The sequence below is a fragment of the Nannospalax galili genome, unplaced genomic scaffold, assembly GCF_000622305.1.
Source record: "Nannospalax galili isolate Female #2095 unplaced genomic scaffold, S.galili_v1.0 scaffold22, whole genome shotgun sequence".
Classification (NCBI taxonomy): Eukaryota; Metazoa; Chordata; class Mammalia; order Rodentia; family Spalacidae; genus Nannospalax; species Nannospalax galili.
Window position 1 is genome coordinate 853,060 of NW_008347230.1, and position 19,965 is coordinate 873,024.

Here is a 19,965-nt window from a genome sequence, read left to right on the forward strand (position 1 = left end):
GGCCTCCATGTAGGTAAGTGCACCTGTGTCGTGCAATGCCCTTGAGGACAGAAGAGGCCATTGGATCCCCTGGAACTGGAGTCACGGACAGTGGTTAGCTGCCATGTGGGTGCTGGGATTCGAACCCAGGTCTTCTGTAAGAACAACCAGTGTTCTTAACCACTGAGCCATCTCTCCAGCCCCAAGTTGAACCTTTTTTAAGAAAGATTTTATTTAAATTATGTATATATGTATGTGGGGGAAGGGGGGAGCTGTATGTAGAAGCCAGAGGTGCAACATCCCTCTGGAGCTGAAGTTATAAGCAGTTGTGAGCTGCCCCATGTCTCTGCTGAGAACCAAACTCTGGAAGAGAAGTATGTACTTAACCACAGAGACATCTCTCCAGCCCCTCCCCAAGTTTATTTTCTTTATTTTAACTATAGGTACTTTCATTTTTAATTCACTCTAGCAAATTCACATGAATGCGGGGGTGGGGGGGTTGTTAGGTTTTTTGGTCTTTTTGAGACGGGGTCTCCCTGTAGCCCCAGCTGGCCTGGAACTCACTATGTGGACCAGGCTGGCCTTGAACTTACAGAGGTATGCCTGTCTCTGCCTCCTGAGTGCTGGGATTGAAGGTATGCATTACCACACCCAGCATGAATCTGTTTTGTGTAGAATTTTATTAAATCTATTTTGTGATTTCGATTAACTTCATTAAGGTAAAATTAGGAAACTGAGCCAAGTGGCACAAGTCTGTAATCCCAGCTACTCAGGAGACTAAGACAAGAGGATGGCCACATTGAAAGTTAGCCTAAGCTATAGAATGTGTTCAAGGCCATCCTACACAACTTAGTGAAACACTGCCTTGATAAAAGAGGTGGCTCAGAGGTTAAGAACACTGATTGTTCTTGCAGAAGTCTCAGGCTTGAATCCTAACACCCACATGGCAGCTAACAACTGTCCATAACTCCAGTTCCAGGGGATCCGATGGCCTCTTCTGTCCTCCATAGGCATTGTACAACTTGGGTGCACTTACCTACATGTAGGCAAGACACTCATACACATAAAATAAAAATAATTAAAAAATAAAAAAAGTTAAAACTAAGACTGAAAATGCTACACACCGGGATTGGAGAGATGACTCAGCAGTTAAGAGCCCTGGCTGTTCTTGCAGAGGACCCAGGTTTGGTTCCCAGACCCGTATGGTAGCTAATAGCCATCTGTAACTCCAGTTCAGAAGATCTGATGCCCTTTTCTGGCCTCATGGGACATTGCACACATGTGGTGTACTTAACATACATGCAGACAAAACACTCATGTACATAGGGTAATAATAATAAATACTAAAATGATACTTCCCTTTTAAATAAAATAAAATAAAAATAATATACACTAAGAGACAGAAGTGGTGTTGTGTGCTGTAGTCCTAGCACTTAGGAAGCTGAGATAGAAGGATCATGAGTTTGAGGCTACAGCGTGGACTATATACTCCAGTCCAGACTACATGGCCACATTCTTATCTTAAAAAAAAAAAAGAATTGGGCTGGGTGTGGTGGCGCACGATCTTAAAAAAAAAAATTGGGCCAGTCGTGGTGGCGCACTCCTTTAATCCCAGCACTCAGGAGCCAGAGGCAGGCAGATCCCTTGAGTTCGAGGCCAGCCTGGTCTCTATAGCGAATCCAGGCCAGCTAGGGCTACAGGGAGACCCTGTCTCAAAAAGACCAAAAAAAAAAAAAAAATTGCACACTAAGGCAGCAGAACAGTAAGAAGAGTTGCACAGACAAGAGTTTTGCTCAAAAGATTACATTTTTTACTTTTCTTTTATAATCTTGAAACAAATACTTTTTCTGTTATTTTAGATAAAACAGGGGGAAAGAAGTTCTCCAAAGAATTTGAAGAAGCAAGTTCTAAGCTAGAAGAATTTGTGAATGGGTTAGATAAACAGGTGAAAAATGGGCCTTCACTAACAGAAGCACTAGAAAATGCTGGAATTTTCTATGAAGCACAGTACAAGGAAGTGAAAGTGGTGGCAAATGTAAGTAATTAGTTATTTCATGATGAATTCTTATATGTCAGACACTGTTTACATAAGATAACTAACTGAGGATAAGCTTTATATCTCCATTTCACAGATGAAGAAATTGCTTTTGGAAAGAGTTAGTGACCTTATTTATACAAGACAATACAGCTGGTAAAAAGTGCTGGCAACTTGATAAAAATATGGGTCCTTCTGATGCTAAAGTTTGTACACACCTTAACCAGTAAGCTGTACTAAAACTGAAGGCCTTTCTTTTCTCTTTTCTTTCTTTCATTTGTATGCCAACAAGCCTGGTTTTATTATTTTTATTTTATGTGTATGAGTATATTATTGCCTGCATGTATGTGAGTGCATCCGTGTCATGCAATGCCACAGAGGTCAGAAGAGGGCCTCAGATTTCCCTGGAACTGGAGTTAAGGACAGTTCATAGCCACCATGTGGGTGCTGGGAATCGAACTCTGCAAGAGTAGTCAGTGCTCTTTTTTTATATATATATATTTTATGTGTATGAGTGTATTGCCTACACCCGTGTCATGCAATGCCTGTGGAGGTCAGAAGAGGCTGTCTGATCCCCTGAAACTGGAGTTATGAACAGTTAGCTGCCATGTGGGTGCTGGGATTCAAACCCAGATCTTCTGCAAGAACAACCAGTGTTCTTAACCACTGAGCCATCTCTCCAGTCCCACAAAGATTTTTTTTTTTATAATCTGGGGTACCATGAGGTGACTAGGGGTACCCTAGTAGTTTTTAACATGTAAGTGGTCAAAGAAGCACAAAGATTGCATAATTCATATTATTTCAAGATGAAATAATAGGAGTTTGTTTTGTTTTTTTCATGACACCCTTTCCCCTTAGTCATATATATGAACAAAGACAAGAGGCAGGGCATTTGGAAGTTTTGGGACTTTATTCCCATGGGAACAGATCTTGAGGAAAACCTGTGGTCATTTCCTGGAATGATTCATTAAAAGGTTTCAGCCTCAGCTACCAAGAAGTGATTCCTCCAACCTGTGGACGTGGCTGTATGATCTGTAGCTCTAGCTGGCCTGGAACTCACTATGTAGACCAGGTTGGCCTTGAACTCACAGAGATCCACCTGCCTCTGCCTCGGGAGTGCTGGGATTAAAGGCGTGCACCACCTTGCCTGGCATGAATAAGACTAGAAACATATATAAAACTATTATTGGGGGAGGGGGTTTGGTGAGGTGGCTCAAAGACTAAAGCTACTTGCTGCCTGTTAACCTTCCTTTGATCTCCTGGACCTTCTTGGGAGAAGGAAAGAACCAGCTTTGGAAAGTTGTTCTCTGACCTCCATACATGGGCTATAGCATATTCACACCCACATAGATAAATGTAATTTAAACATATATATGTATTCAACTCTAGTAGTTTTGCCACACTGTCTAGAGTAGTGCTTATTAAAAGAGAGAGTCTGGTCTGAATCTTATCTCCAAAAAAACTCCTAAAAACGAGGGGACTGGAGAGATGACTCAGTGACTAAGAGCACTAGCTGCTCTTGCAGAGGACCCAGGCTTGATTCCCAGCATCCACGTGGCAGCTAAACAATTGTCCGTAACTCCGGTTCCAGGGGAATTCAATGCCCTCTTCTGACTTCTGCAAGCATTGTGCAGCATGGGCGAGCTTACACACATGCAGCCACTATACTCATACACATAAAATAAAAATAATAAAATTTAAAAAAAACTGTCCCGGCCCAGGGCAGAGGGAGCCAGCCTGAGTCTGCCCCATGCCTGAGGGTAGCATGCAGCCAGTGCCTCGAGGCCCCTGCGCCACCCTGGATCCCTCCCTGGTCAGCCTTCACTAGTTGTTGGCGTTGTGGGTTTCATCTAACACCCTGTCTTGAAAGTCAGTGGCATCATGATTCGAAGGAAATGGAAGAAAAGATGTGACCTATTGGGCTCTACCCGCCTGCATTGGGTGAACTTTTTTCCCCTTTTGAGTCCAACCCGTTCTCCCAGTGACAAAGCATAAATCATGGACCCCAGAGAATAAGGTGAACCTCAGGAATCTGAAGACAGAGAAGCCTATGTCTTCCTCAGGAGGGAAAATGGGGCATTTTCGGCCCTGTCTGGAACCTAAATAGAAAAACATGGGTTGCATGCCATGGAAAGGAGACAAGGCCAAATCTGAATCCTTGGAGCTGCCCAAGGCGGTACCCCCACAAATCTACCACCATGAGAAACAGCGCCGGGAGTTCTGTGCCCTCCACACCTTTAACAACGTCTTCTAGGACAGCAATGCCTTCATGAGGGAAATGTTACAGGAGATTTTCCAGTGGTTGTCTCCAAACACTATGGTGCCACCACACAAGAAGAACATGCTGGGAATCCGGAACTATGATGTGAACGTCATTATGGCAGCACTTCAAACTAAAGGCAGCACTGGATCTGTTCACGAGGTGGGAGGGCCCTACTACAACCTCAACTCCAAACTCAAGATGACAGAGTGGATTGGAGGCAAGAGCGAGCTCAGGAAAGTTCTGAAATACCATTTGGGAAGAAAAAAAACTGTGAACTCCTACTGGTGGTACCAGAAGAGGTAGAAGCCCACCAGAGTCGGAGGGCAGATATATAACACAGTTTTAAGAGTGATTTAGTCAGCCTTGGAGTTTTATACTGAAAATTCCAAAGCGAGAGGTGAATCCCACGCAGTCTAGCAAGACAAATGTGAGAAAAATGCCTAAGGGGGCATAGCCAAACCCACCAGGATAGGCTCAGAGGGGCTTTTCACTCACTCCAGTTATGTCCCTACCATTTCACTACATTGATTTCGGAAGCTTTGGGGCAAATGACAATGAGGAGGGACAGTTCTAGTTGGCCCATCCTAGCAAAATCAGAAACACATTCTACCCTTGACATTAAATTAGTTTGGGGCAGAGTTGGTGAGGAAACTACTGGGAAGGTAAGCTTCACAGAGTTTAAGCTAGAACTTTTAGGTGTCCTGGCCTCAGGTCATGGCACCAGAGCCCTCAGGCTGGTAGGTTATGTGCCTCTAACTAGAAGACCTGGGTTCTACATATTTCCTTGACAAACTGAGGGCTGGCCACCCTTACCTCCTCAAGTAGTTCTAGGCCATTTTTCTCTATTTTGGAAAATCCAGAGAAGGAAGGGAAATAAGCACCATACCTCAAGGCATGTGGGCAGGCATGTGACTCAGTTAGCTCTTAGGATCTATGGTTTCCACAGATCTGAGAGCTGCCCCATTGGCGGAAGTGCATGTTTACACCAGCACTTTTTCTGCACATCTTCAATCCAACAAGGCTGTTTTTTACACCGAGTAGCAGAGGCCCTAAGGGGCTACTGCTTTAGGCTCAGCAGCTGACCCTGGTCGTTGGCACCATTTTCTACACCAGATCTGCTTGGCACCACAGGGGGCTCTGCCCCTGTACACAACATTCCAACCACCACCAGCTGGAAGTTACAGCCAACCTTGTTGATTATTACAACAGGACCTTGAGTCCATTGGCACTGTCAGTGATGATAGTAAGCCGTTTCTTAGGTAGAGGAGAAAACTTCTCTCCCCAAACTGTTTGGGTCTGTGCAAATGGCACTTGGAGTCCCTTGCACACAGAGTCCATGAACCAATGGGATATGCAAAGATGCTTAAGCACTTCAGGGCTGGTTTATTCTGGTGCTTAGGAACAGAGACTCATGCTGATGCCTAAGGCCAAAAAAACCCTCTTCCTTTAAGAAAGGGGCAGTCTGACCCTGATGTCCAACAAGGCCAGCCCTAGGCTTTTTCTTGCTTTTATTCCCCTTTTCTGTTGGCCATGTGCTGGGTTTGTTTACAAAAGGTATATTTTGTTTAACCAAATATTAAAAATTGAAAACTCTGAACACATACTCACACACAAGTCCCAGTGCTAACAGGTGTCTCTTTAAAGCACACTTTTAATTCAATACAATTAAGGTAGAGTTCCATCATTTTTTAAAAACATTTTTTTACTTTATTATTTTTATTTTGTGTGTATGAATATATTGCCTGCATGTATGTGAGTGCACCTGTGTCAGGCAATGCCTCAGAGGTCAGAAGAGGTCTTCAGATTCCCCTGGAACTGGAGTTAAAGATGGTTCGTAGCTGCCATGTGGGTGTTGGGATTCAAACCTGGGTCCTCCTCAAGAGCAGTCAGTGCTCTTAACCTCTGATGTACCTCTCCAGCCCCAAGTTCCATCATTTTATAATATACATTCTCAAATATTCTAAATTCTCAAATGATTCAAACATAGAATATAATTTATATCTAGTTTAATACAGCCCTTCTGTTCAGTACCAGCTTTGGTGTTTCCAGAAACTGTCCCAAGGTACTGTTACAGGACACAAAATTGCCTGGCATGGTGGCGCACACCTTTAATCCCAGTGGATCTCTGTGAGTTCAAGGCCAGCCTGGTCTACATAGCAAGTTCCAGGACAGCTGGGGCTACAGGGAGACCCTGTCTCAAAAAAGACCAAAAAAAAAAAAAAAAAAAACACAGGATACAAAATTAAGCATAAACATATTTATTTTTATTTTATGTGTATTGAGTGTATTGCCTGCATGTGTATAAGTGTGCCCCTGTCATGCAATACCTGCAGTGGTCGGATTCTCTGAAATGGGAGTTACAGGTGGTTGTTAGGTGCCATGTGGGTGCTGAGAATGGAACCTGGGTCCTCTTCAAGAGCAGTCAGTGCTCGGGGGCTGGAGAGATGGCTCAGCAGGTAAGAACACTGGTTGTTCTTACAGAAGACCCAGGTTTGAATCCCAGCACCCACATGGCAACTAACAGCTGTCCGTAACTCCAGTTCCAGGGGATCCTACGGCCTCTTCTGTCCTCTGCAGGCATTGCATGACACGGGTGCACTTACCCACATACAGGCAATACACTCATACACATAAAATAAAAATATTTTTAAAAAAGAAGTGGAAAAAAAATTTTTTTTAAAGGCCTTCTTAGCGTGGTGGCACACGCCTTTAATCCCAGCACTTGGGAGGCAGAGGCATGTGGATCTCTGTGAATTCAAGGCCAGCCTGGTCTACATTAATAATAATAATAAAAATTTTTTTTAAAAAAGAGAGCCAATGCTCTTAACCTCTGAGCTATCTCTCCAACCCTGCTTTATTATTATTATTTTTTTTTTTTAATCCAGTAAACTGGATAGAGAGTTTAAGACAAACCTCAGCAATATAGCAAGACCTAGGCTAGGGAGATGGCTCCGTTAGTTAAAGTGTTTTTACTGCACAAAGCTGAAGAGTTGAGTTTGAATCCCCAGAACCCATGTAAAAGGCAGATATGTAGCATGAGCATAGGAAATGGGTAGTTGAGACAGGAGAATCCCCAGAAGCTCAGGGGCCAGCTAGCCTAGTGAACACAGCAGGAAAACAAGGCAGAAGGGAAGAACTGACAACCAAGGTTGTCCTGATCTCCAAATGGGTGTTATGGCACATTTGAGCCCACATTCACACACACCCCAAAACCAAAAATATAGCAAAATCCTCATCTCAACAAATGGAAATATCCTCCCACACCCCCACCCCCACCCCCTTTTTTTTTGAGACAGGATCTCACTATGTAGTCCTGGCTGGCCTGGAACTGTGTAAACCAGGCTTGCCTCAAACACAAGAGATCTACCTGCCTCTGCCTCCTGAGTGCTGTGGCTAAAGGCATGTACCCACACACATACACAAAATAAATAAATGTAAAAAGAAAAAGATAATAGGATTTATACCAAGTTGCCAGTGTTACCCTCAGTAGTGTTGAGTTGTTGCATGTTCGCTTAGTATGATGGGATGACAGTAGCACTTTACCTCTGCTCTTCCTCCTCCAAACCCATGAACCCATCTAATGACAGAATTATTAGACAAGTCTCAGCTGACCTAACCAGTACTCTTCAGAATTGTTAAGGCCATCAAAACAAAGAAATTTTAACAGGCTCCCAAACAAGGAACCTGAGGAAACATTGACTCTGTGGAATCTTGAAAGGGATCCATGATTAGAAAAGGGATATTAGATTATTAGTAAAAATCTGAATAAAGTGTGCATTTTAGTTAATAATTACCAATATTGGTTTTAAAATAAGACAAATGTACTATACTAACATAAGATGTCAGTAATAAGAGGAACTTGCATTGTAGGGCATGTAGGAACACTGCATACTCTCTTTGCAATTGTCCTATACACCTAAAACTTTTAAAATACAGTTCTTTTTTTAAAAAAAAAAAATCAATAGTATTTGACAATTCAAGGCATTTATTTTGGGGTTCGTTTTTCGCTGTCTTCTTATTCATTGCCCTTTATCCAGTACCTTGAAGAATGAGCAGCACATTTGAGGCTCAGATGGTTTGTTGAATGGATGGATTGGGAGCAAGGAAGGATGAATTACAGATAACCTTTAGATTACTTTTTTTTAAAATTTTTTATTTGAGACAGGGTCTCCTTGTAGCCCCAGCTGATCTGGAATTCACTACGTTGATCAGGCTGGCCTTGAACTCACAAAGATTTGCCTGCCTCTGCCTCCTGAGTGCTGGGATTAAAGGTGAGCCCCACCACACCCAGGAACCTTTATATTTCTAACTCATTAATTAGGTCACCAACAGGTAAAGGCACTTCATGCAAGCCTGACAATTTTAGCTTGATGTCCCAGAATCCACATAAAGGTGAAAGAAGAGAACTGATTCCACATGTTTTTTTTTTTTTTCTGACCTCCACATGCACACATCATTACATACAACAGTAATAAAATTTGTTAAGTTTTTAAAAAGATTAACTCAGGCAACTGTATGGATAGTAATATTCACTTAGCACAAAGAGTAGATCTTAGAAACTACCCCATACTCAACAGGTGGTAGTATTTTCTTGTTTTCTGCCAGTTTTGCTTTTAATCCTAATGAGGATATCTGATCATAGTCAAAATGATAACTTCTAGGTCATTTTTCCAGAGAAATAAGCCCTTTTTTCTTTCAGGCATACAAAACTTTCGCTAACCGAGTAAACAACTTAAAGAAGAAGTTGGATCAATTAAAGTCAACCCTTCCTGATCCTGAGGAATCACCAGTTCCTTCTCCAAGCATGGATGCTCCTTCCCCAACCGGTTCTGAGTCTCCATTTCAGGGAATGGGAGGCGAGGAATCCCAGTCACCAACTGTGGAGAGTGATAAATCTGCCACTCCTGAACCCGTGACAGATAATCGTGATGTAGAGGACATGGAACTCTCAGATGTAGAAGACGATGGATCAAAAATCATTGGTAAGTCCTTACGTGGTTAATAAATTATATATTGACTTTGCTTCCTACCAATTAATCAGTCATACACAGGAATTAAAAGGTAGTTCAGGGGACTGAAGAGATGGCTCAGTAGTTAAGACCATTGTGTGCTCTTGCAGAGGTCCCAGGTTCAGTTCCCAGCCCCCACATGGCAGCTAACAACCATCCATAACTCCAGTTCCAGGAGATTTGACCCTCTCTTCTGGTCTCTGCAGGCTCTGCACTTACATGTTACACTTACATACATTCAGGCAGAACACTCATACACATAAAATAAAAATAGACAATATTTTTAAGAGGTAGTTTAAGCTAGGCATGGTGGTGTACGTCTCTAACTCCAACACTTGGGAGATAAAAACAAGAGGAGCAGGGATTCACAGTCAGCCTTTGTTACATGAGATCCTATCTCTGAAAGAAACAGAAGGTCCAACACAAATAATGAGAGCGCTAAGGCAGCACTGTTTTTAGAATAGGAGTTCAGGATTTGTTATTCATGTGGGTTAAGGGTCATTGCTCTGGAATCAATGCAGCAGTTACTAGCTGTATATGTAACTCAAGCATTTGAAAGCAGTTTGTCAGCTTCACGTGTGCTGTAAAAATGCACCCTGGATTCCAAAAACTTGGGCCTCTAGAAAGGTAAAAATAGTTATTTCACTATTGGTTTTGTTTTGTTTTGTTTTCCCATGATGTTGGAGATAAACCCAGGGCCTTATGCTAGGCAAGCACTCTTGCATTGAACTATATATCTAGTCTCTAGTCTTCATTAATGCCTTTTTTTTTTTTTTTTTTTTTTTTTTTTTTAAAAAAAAAAAAAAAAAAAAGCCTTGCTGTCCTGGAACTCACTATGTAGACCAGGCTGGCCTTGAACTCACAGAGATCCGCCTGCCTCTGCCTCCTGAGTGCTGGGATTAAAGGTGTGCACCACCACGCCCGGCCCTTGCTATGTAGACCAGGCTGGCCCCAAAACTCATAGAGATCTGCCTTCCTATGCCTCCAAGTGCTGGGACTAAAGGCGTGCACCACCATGCCCGGCTGAATTTTTTTTTTTTTTTTTTTTTCCTGTCTTTTGTTGAGATAGGGTCTTGGGGTCTCCTTGTAGCTACAGCTGGCCTGGAGCTCACTATATAAACTTGCCTCTGCCTCCTGAGGGTTGGGATTAAAGACATGCACTACCACACCTGCCTATGACTTTTTATGACTTGCTGAAGTAAAGATATTTTGGATATATTGAGGTAAATAAAATATATTACTAAAGTTTATAGATTAAAATTTTTTTATTTTGTTTTTAATGTGGCTGTTAGAAAATTTAAACTTGGATGCTGGGTATAGTGGCGCACACCTTTTGTCCCAGCACTTAGGAGGCACAGGCAGGCATATCTCTGTGAGTTTAAGACCAATCTGGTCTACATAGCAAGTTCAGGCTAGCTGGGGCTACAGAGAGACCCTGTCTCAAAAAGACCAAAAAAGAAAGAAAGGGGGGGGAACAATGCTTAGTTAGGGAGGGAGGGAGGAAGGAAGGAAGGAAGGAAGGAAGGAAGGAAGGAAGGAAGGAAGGAAGGAAGGAAGGAAGGAAGGAAAATTTAACCGTGGAGTTTCATGAGATGGCTTAGCAGATAAACTTCTTGCTACACAAGTATGTCTATCTGAGTTCTATCTTCATCACTCATGTAAAAAGCTGGGTTTGGCAGAACACACTTGTAATCCTACATACTGGGAGGCAGAAAAGGATCCTTTGGGCTACTGGCCAGCTAGTCTAGTCAGTGAGCTCCAGGTGCAGTGAGAGACCTTGTGCCAAAAAAAAGTAGGCTGAGAAGCAATAGGAGAGGGGACCCTACATAGACCTCTGGCCACTCTACACAGACATAGACACACACAGACACACACCCCAAAAGAAAGAAAATTTAAATTTGCATATGTGGCATATTCATTGGCCTATTACAGAGGGAATTCCTTATTTTCTTTCACTCTTGACTATCATGAATTCCAGAGCTTCAGTTTGTTAAGTACACTTTCATAATTAACGAGAATTGTTTGTCTGCCATCCACACCTTTTATAATTATTCTTATTAGATAGTTTGCCTTGTGTTTAACCATTGTAGTCTTTTGTGACAGGGTCTCATTGTTTTAACACTGACTGACCTGGAACTCCCTGTATAGACCAGGTTGACCTCCGAATTTACAGAAAACTGCCTGCCTCTCCCTCTCGGGTGCTGAGATTAAAGGCATGTACTACCTTGCCATGCTCCACTATAGTCTTTAAAGCATTAAAAGAAGTGTATTCCAGTCAAGTGTGGTGGTGCACCCCTTTAGTCCCAGCACTTGGGAGGCAGAGGCAGGCGGATCTCTGTGAGTTCAAGGCCAGCCTGGTCTACATAGTGAGTTCTAGGACAACAGGGGCTATAGGGAAATACTGTCTCAAAAACGGAAGAAAAAAAAAAAGTGTATTCCAAAGTTTTCAAGAGTTAAAGCATTGCAGTTCAAATTAGTACCTAATTATACCCACAGCCAATTTCAAAATGATAATGTATATTTGGAATTTCTGTCACTAAGGAAATTACCAAGACAGACAAGACATCTTGTGGCAAATACCATACCCAAAAGACAGAACACATAATTACATGTTTTCAGAAATGTGTACATTTTCATGTTTTCCTGTTTGAGGGTTTTGCTGCTGTCTTGTTTTGTTTAATTTTGTTTTTTCTCACCACCTTTTTCTCCCTAAGCACCCTCATCTCCCTCCCTGGCTTTTGTTTAGAAATATACACATGTAATGTACTAATACTCAGAACATGCAAAAGAATCTTTAAAAAGTAAGACATAGGGTGATTGAAAATTCCTTTTAAGCAGTTAAATTGATGATGGGAATGATCCTAAAGTATGAAGACTATATATATATTTTTTTTAGGCATAAAAGAGATATAGGGCTTTTTACCCTCAAATCAGGAAACATTAGGATATATTGTTTCATATTGGAAGTAAAATCTAGAAAACAGAAGATCATTATATCGTCTCTTTTCTTTGTTGAAACAGTGGAGGACAGGAAAGAAAAACCTATGGAGAAATCAACTGTTTCCACTTCTGTACCTACAAAGCCAGCAGAAAGCATCTCAAAGGCCTCATCATGTGCCCCGGTGCCTGTGACCATTACAGCCACTCCACCTCTTCCAAAGCCTATGAATACTTCTCTTCTGTCCCCTTCCCCAACTTTGGCTTTGCCAAACCTGGCAAATGTGGATCTGGCAAAAATCAGTTCTATCCTTAGCAGCCTAACATCAGTCATGAAAAATACAGGTAAGTAAACCCAGTGAGGAAGAGAAAACACCCATTCATCTTTTTTTAATTGAACTATTAGTCTCTTTTGTTGATGGTGAAATTTCTTTAAAGTTTTTCATTAAAAAAATACAATAAAACAAAAATGAAATAAATACATAGTCATTATAGAAAAATAAGAAAATAACCCTTCTACACCAAAAGAAACCATCCCAGCATTTTTTATACTGATACACGAGTACTTACATATATGTATATAAGTACTTGAGGGATTGGATATTTATGATAATTTTTCTTTTCTATATAATTTTTTGTTTTGATGATTAAAACACTATATATATGCTGTTCTAGAGCCACCTTATTTTCAGCCGGGTGGTACACGCTTTTAATCGCAACACCCAGGAGGCAGATGCAGGTGAATCTCTGTGAGTTCAAGGCCAGCCTGGGCTACATAGCAAGTTCTAGGCCAGCTTGGGCTGCCCTGTCTCCAAAAAACCAAAACCCTTTATTTTAAAACTTAGGTACATGTCTAACATTTTTATGTCATTAGATACTCATCTAAACAGCACGCCTATCGCAGCACTTAGTTGTAAAAATAGGACCAATAGGTGTTCAAGGACAGCCTAGGTTACATGAGACCCTCTCTGGAAAAAAGAGGGGAGAGGAGTCTGGGGAGGTGGCACAGTGGGTAAAGTACTTGCTTCTCAAGACTGATGAGCTGAGTTCAGATCCCCAGGATCCATGTAAAAGCCAGACTTGGAGGCATATGTCTAAACCCCAGCATTTGGAGGGAGTGGAGGCAGGTAGATGCTGAGAGGTTGCTGCTAAGCCAGTCTTGTAGAAATCTTAAGCTCCAGGTTCAGTGATTGTCAAAAAATAAGATACAATGATGGGCATGGTGGCCCACACCTTTAATCCCAGCACTCTAGAGGTATAAGCAGGCAGATCTCTGTGAGTTCAGACCAAAAATAAATAAGATGAAGTATAATAAAGACATCCAATGCCAGCCTCTGGCTTCCACATGTGCACACATCACACACATTTAAAAGGAAAGAAAATTCATATCAACTTTAATAACCTACAAAGTATAGGATAATTTATAATCCCTTATTAGACATCGCTATGTTTTCAGCTTTTCACTTTATAAAGAAAGAATACTGAAAAGGGTTGACAAAATGATTCAGCAGATAAAGATCCTTGACAACCTGAGTGTGATCCCTGGAACCCACATAAATGTGTCCGGAGAAATCTGACTCCACAGAATTGTCCTCTGACCTCCATATGCCCACCATGCCCCCCCCCCACTAATAATAGTAATAAAGAATATTGTAATGAACAACATTCAGCTTCGACAAGATACATGACGTCTTATTTCATCTGTGCCCTACCTACTGTGGGTTATTTTGAAAAGAAAAAAATACAGCATATAAACAAAACATGGTGGTTAGTACACATCTATAATGCCAGGACTCAGGAGACTGAAGCAGGAGGATTGTGAATTCTAGATCAGCCTGGGCTGTATTATGAGACCCTATTTCAAAAACAAAAGAAATCAAAAAAAATGTAGATTTTTAGCATATTTTCATGTGTAACAGTTAAATTGTTTTCTAAGAATGTATCTTATGTACCTATTTGAAATTTTAATTGTTCCTTTTTCCATTGTCATGTTCAACCTTTAAAAGTGAATATCCATTCTTTTAATTAAAGATGTTATTTTTTTCATTTGCTTGTGTGTTTTTTTTGTAAATACCTGCTCACAGTTTTTATTTTTTTGTAAGAAATCAAATGTTTTTCTCTTGTCTTCAGATACCATTTTCCTATGTTAATAATCAACCCAGTGCTTTAAAATATAAAAGTGTAAAGGAGTTTGTTTAATGTCATTTTAAAGGCTGTTTGAAAAGCAAAAACCTTACCAATGACATAAAAGTGTGCAGTGGTAAAGTTCTGCAGTTGTAGTGACTCTGATCCTCCAGTCATCCAGCAGTGCTCCCTGAGCACCAATGGAGTAGAAGTAGGTTGCCTGATCTGTTCTGATTACAGCTCTGAAAACCAATGAATACACATGAAAATAACTTAGTACTTGTTTGGATGTTCCAAGTAGAATGAACAAATTTTAACCATTTTCAGATTTTTTTCTATGTATATGTCAAAATAGGCATTTGTAGCTCAGTCACAAAATTGCCATTAAACAATCATGCAAAATGTCATGAATTGAATTTTGCATTTTCTTACATTCATCTTTCTGCCACCAGGGGTCAGTCCTGCATCAAGACCTTCTCCAGGAACTCCTACCAGTCCCAGCAACCTCACCAGTGGCCTGAAAACACCTGTACCTGCCACAACGTCTCACAACCCTCTGGCAAATATCCTCTCAAAGGTGGAGATCACCCCAGAGAGCATTCTTTCTGCTCTTTCCAAAACCCAGACACAGTCAGCCCCTGCACTTCAAGGTAAACTGACCTGTGCCAGAGGGACTTGAATTGTGAATGTTTGTCTCTAGTAATTTTGAATTCTAGTTCTGAGGAGCCCCAAACCATGAAATATACATATAGTTAATTAATTACTGTCTTTATAGTTATTATCATTTATAAGATGGCATTTATAGACTTAAAGTAGAGCCAAAACAGACTAAATGTTATCTAGTCTAATACCCTTCCTTTTCAGGTAAGGAAACTAGGGTTCAGTGAGGTGATGTGACCAGTTTAAGGTTTCATACCTATCTTATTTTCAGTGAGCCAACTACATTATGACAGTCCTAGGGTCTACATTAACCCCAGCTCTTACAGGTTAATAGGTTAGTATATGTTGAATTTTATGTTTTAATATTAATCGAAACTAAAGATGGTAAGAAAGGTCTTCGGTTTTTTGTTTTGTTTTGTTTTGTTTTTTTGTCATTTTGAGACAGGATCTCTCTGTAGCTCCAGCTAGCCTGGAACTTGCTATGTAGACCAGGCTGGCATTGAACTCACAGAGATCCTCCTGCCTCTACTTCTTGTGCTGGGATTAAAAACGTGTGCCATCATGCCCGGCCCTTATTTTTTTTATGGGTATGAGTGTATAGCCTACATGTATGTAAGTGCATCTATGTCACACAATGCCCAAAAAGGTTAGAAGAAGATGTCAAATGCTCTGGAACTGGAGTTATGGGTGGTTGTTAGCCTCCATGTGGGTGCTGGGAACCGAACCCCGGTCCTCTGCAAAAGCAGCCAGTGCTCTTAACCACTGAGAGCCAAAAGGAAATTTATAAAAAATTTTTTTTAAGATATTGAGATTTTTGTAATAGATAAAATTGTCTTTTGTCACTAAATAGTACTTTTATTTTATCCTTATGGGGGACTATGCGTGTGCCACAGTGTAACTGGAGGTCAGAGGATAACTTGTAGGAGTTGGTTTTCTCCTTCTACCATGTGGGTGCTGAGGATCAAACCCAGGTCATCATTAGCAGCAAGTACCTTTAGTCGCTGAGCAGACTCACTGGCCCATAGTATCTATCTTAAAACAGTGTTCTTGGGGCTGGAGAGATGGCTCATCGGTTAAGAACACTGGCTGTTCTTGCAGAAGATCGGGGTTCGAATCCCAGCACCCACATGGCAGCTAACAACTGTCTGTAACTCCAGTCCTAGGGGATCCAACAGCCTCTTCTGTCTTCCACGGGCATTGCACAACATGGGTGCACTTAACTGCATGCACACAATACACATAAAAAAAAATTTTTTAAAACAGTGTACTTTTTTTTTTTTTCTTTTTGAAGCAGGGTCTCCCTGTAGCCCCAGCTGTCGTGGAACTCACTATGTAGACTAGGCTGGCCTTGAACTCACAGAGATGCGCCTGCCTCTGCCTCCCAAGTGTTGGGACTACAGGCGTGCGCCACCACGCCTGGCTAAAAACAGTGTACTTTTGAAGAACCTGTCCTACAATGTCTAAAGGATAATATTGACTATCTTTTAAAAGTCATATGACAGGTTAGGCATGGTGCCTCAAATTTGTAATCCCATCACTTGGGAAGCTGAGGCAGGGAACTGCCATGAGTTCAAGGCCAGCCTAGGCTATTTAGTGAGTTCCGGGCCAACCTGGGCTTTATACTAAGTACCTATCTAAGAAAACCAAAAAGTTAATATTAATTAATTAATTAAAAATAAAATAAGGTGTGGCACACACCTTCAATCCCAGCCAACACTCTGAGGCAGAGGCAGGTCAGTGTCTGGGAGATTAAGGTCAGCCTGGTCTATATAGTGAGTTCCAGGCCAACTAGGGCTACAGGAAGCCCCTGCCTCAAAACACCAAAAAAAAGTAAACTAAGGGTAAACATGGTGATAGATCCCAGCACTTGGGAGGCAATGGCAGAAAGATCACAAGTTTGTGACCGATGTAGGCTAAGTAGCAAGTTTTAGGGCAACCTGGGGAACATGGCAAGACTGTCTCAAACAAAACTAGGCTAGGATTACCACTGTATAGCACTTGCTTAGTGTGTGAAAAAAAAAATTAAAATTTTATATAGTTCTGTTGGGTTGTAAACTGGTAGATCCACCATGTTAGTCAGATGAAGTTTCCTTAAAACACTAAAAATAAAACAACAGTATCACTCACACAACATAATTCCTAGGTATACATCCAAAGAACTCAAGTTTACATACCACAGAGATACTTGCACAGCCATGTTTAGCTTTGCATTACTTTTAATAGTTAAGAAATGGAACCAGCCTAGATGCCCATCAATGGATAAAGAAAATGTAGTACATATACATTTAAATTTCATTCAGCCATAAAGAAAAATGAAATCATGACATTTGCATGGAAATGAGTGTTGACTGGAGATCATTATGCTAAACAAAATATTCTAGACTCAGAAAGACAAATAACCTGTTTTCTCTCAGAGAATAAATTGAGTGTGTGTCTGTGTATGTGTGTAGATCATGAACACAGAGAACCAATAGGGGTGAGAAAAAGGTCCAGGGGAGGGTGGAATATATGTGACCTGAAAGCAGAAAGAGTTCCTTTTGCAGGGAGCACTATAACCAGCAAAATGGAGTCATGGGGGAGGACTTTGGACAAGGGGAATAAATACAAATGAAGTATAGTGACTTGTATGAAATGACATAAGGAGGCCGCATTTATTTGGTATGCTAACTTTAAAATTAACTTTAAGGCTTGTTTTGTTAATGAAGAAGTACTTTTGGTACAAGCATGAAGACCTAAGTTCCATCATCATCCAAATGAAAAAGCTGAGCATAATGTCATGTGCTGGTAATCCTAGCCCTGGAGAGGCAGAGGCAAGCCCTGGGGCTTGCTGGCCAGCCAATTTGACCTAATTATTGAGCTCCAGTTCCCAGTGAGAGATCCTGCTTTAAAAATTTAGGTGGAGCCAGGTGTAGTCCCAGCACTTGGGAGGCAGAGGCAGGCGGATCTCTGTGAGTTCAAGGCCAGCCTGATCTACATAGTGAGTTCCAGGACAGCTGGGGCTACAAGGAGACCCTGTCTCAAAAAGACCAAAAATAAATAAATAAGGTGGATTGCCAGGCATGGTGGCACACACCTTTAGTCCCAAGCACTCGGGAGGCAGAGGCAGGCAGATCTCTGTGAATTCTAGGCCAGCCTGGTCTACATAGTGAGTTACAGGACAGCTAGGGTTACAGGGGGGACCCTTTCGCCAAAAGACCCAAAAATAAGTAAATAAATAAATAAATAAATAATAAAATAGCTCCTGAGGAGCAATACCTAAGGCTGACCTCTGACCTCCACATCCAGCCACACATGTGTATGTACACCTGCACACACACACATGAACACACAGAATTTATTTTATTTTATTTTGGGGACAGGGACCCCCTGTAGCCCTCGCTGGCTTGGAACTCGCTATTATAGACCAGCCTGGCCTGAACTCACAGAGATCCACCTACCTCTGCCTCCCAAGTGCTGGGACTAAAGGTTTGCGCCATCACACCCAGCTCAGAATTAATTTTAAAAGCATTAAGGAAAATAATAAAAATTTTTTAAAGGTTTAATTTATGACAAGAAAGCAAATAAAGTTTACAAAATATGATTGAACTTACAGGATTTTATGTTATCTTTGTCAAATTTTTTAGAGCATTTTCTATTCGGGTACAGCATCACTATGCCAACATTACAATTCTACCTGAATTAACAGCCTGGCTCTTAACTTTAGTTATAAGAAAGGGCCTGAACTTGGAGGACATTTCATTCCTCCAGATGTCTCCTGGAACTGTGCTGTTGAGTCAGGCCTCACCCATGCTTTTATTCAAAACCATTTCTCCAGGTTCAGTTGGGGAACTAGAAGCTTGGATCCACCCTTACCAGAGAATCTTGCCTTTTCATCCCTAACCATGCACAGGATGTTAAGCATTCTTTTCAATATTCATTGCTCTCAATGAAGATGCAGATATGAATGTGCTTCCTTTCAGTGCTTTGATTTGTTGATTCTCAACCATACCCACATTCATTCACTGTTCTGGGCGGAGATCAAAGTCCAGATTCTACAATTTTTTAACAGTCATTCCTGCACTGATCATGGTGGTATTATACATCTGGAATTCCAGTACTCCAGAGGCTATATGGGCTACATAGGAGACCCTGTTTTAAAAAATAAATAGTTCTTATCAGGAGCAGTTTGTTTTAACTGTTCAACCTGTACAACCAAAGAATTCTTTCTATATGGTCCTGAGGTTTTGTCAGTCAGTGCATAAGGTTGAATCTTGTCATTGTCAAATTGCACTAATCGATAACTATAAGTACATTTTCTTGTGAAAAGATCAGTGCCTCTATTGGTTTGCTCCTGTAAGTCTTTATAGTGTATGTTTATTTCTCATTGTTACATATATATATATTTTTTAAATTTTATTTATTTTTATTTTTTTATGTGTATGAGTGTATTGCCTGCATGCATGTGAGTACAGTTCATAGCCGTCATGTGGGTGCTGGGAATCAAATCCGGGTCCTCTGCAAGAGCAGTCAGTGGTCTTAACTGCTGAGCCATCTCTCCAGCCCCTCATTGTTATATTTTATAAGCAAAATTAATACTTGAGAGCATGATGCACACTCATAATCCCTACATTTCTGATAAGGAAGATTGGGGGTTTGAAGCTAGCCTGGGCTACATAGCAACACCCTATCTCAAAAAACAAAAGAGGGGCTAGAGAAGTGCTTCCTCCTCTTCCAGTGTCCAGAGTTTGGTCTCCAGCACCCACATCAGGAAGCTCACAACCACCTGTAACTCCGGCTCCAGATAATCTTTAGTGCCCTCTTCTGGTATCTACAGGCACCAACACATTCATGGCATACATTCACACAAACACACACACATAAATAAAAATAGAAGTAAATATTTTTAAAATTAATTCAAGAATTAATGCAATGCATTTTGATCATATTCAGACCGCCTTCACTGCTACCTTACCCCCACA

The 19,965-nt window shown here is 41.2% G+C and overlaps 1 protein-coding gene and 1 pseudogene across 3 annotated transcripts in view; both read left to right on the forward strand.

The window, feature by feature from the left end:
* Rprd2 (regulation of nuclear pre-mRNA domain containing 2) overlaps window positions 1-19,965 on the forward strand; it is an 89,155-nt gene that overhangs the window by 62,571 nt on the left and 6,619 nt on the right. For all 3 annotated transcript variants that reach the window (XM_008843755.2, XM_008843756.2, XM_008843757.3), the window contains 4 exons: window positions 1,839-2,014; window positions 8,977-9,259; window positions 12,308-12,568; window positions 14,800-14,997. In XM_008843755.2, coding sequence (XP_008841977.1) covers window positions 1,839-2,014; window positions 8,977-9,259; window positions 12,308-12,568; window positions 14,800-14,997 — 918 coding nt within the window. The remainder of the gene's footprint in view (window positions 1-1,838; window positions 2,015-8,976; window positions 9,260-12,307; window positions 12,569-14,799; window positions 14,998-19,965) is intronic.
* Window positions 3,671-5,958, forward strand: LOC115072151 (annotated as a pseudogene).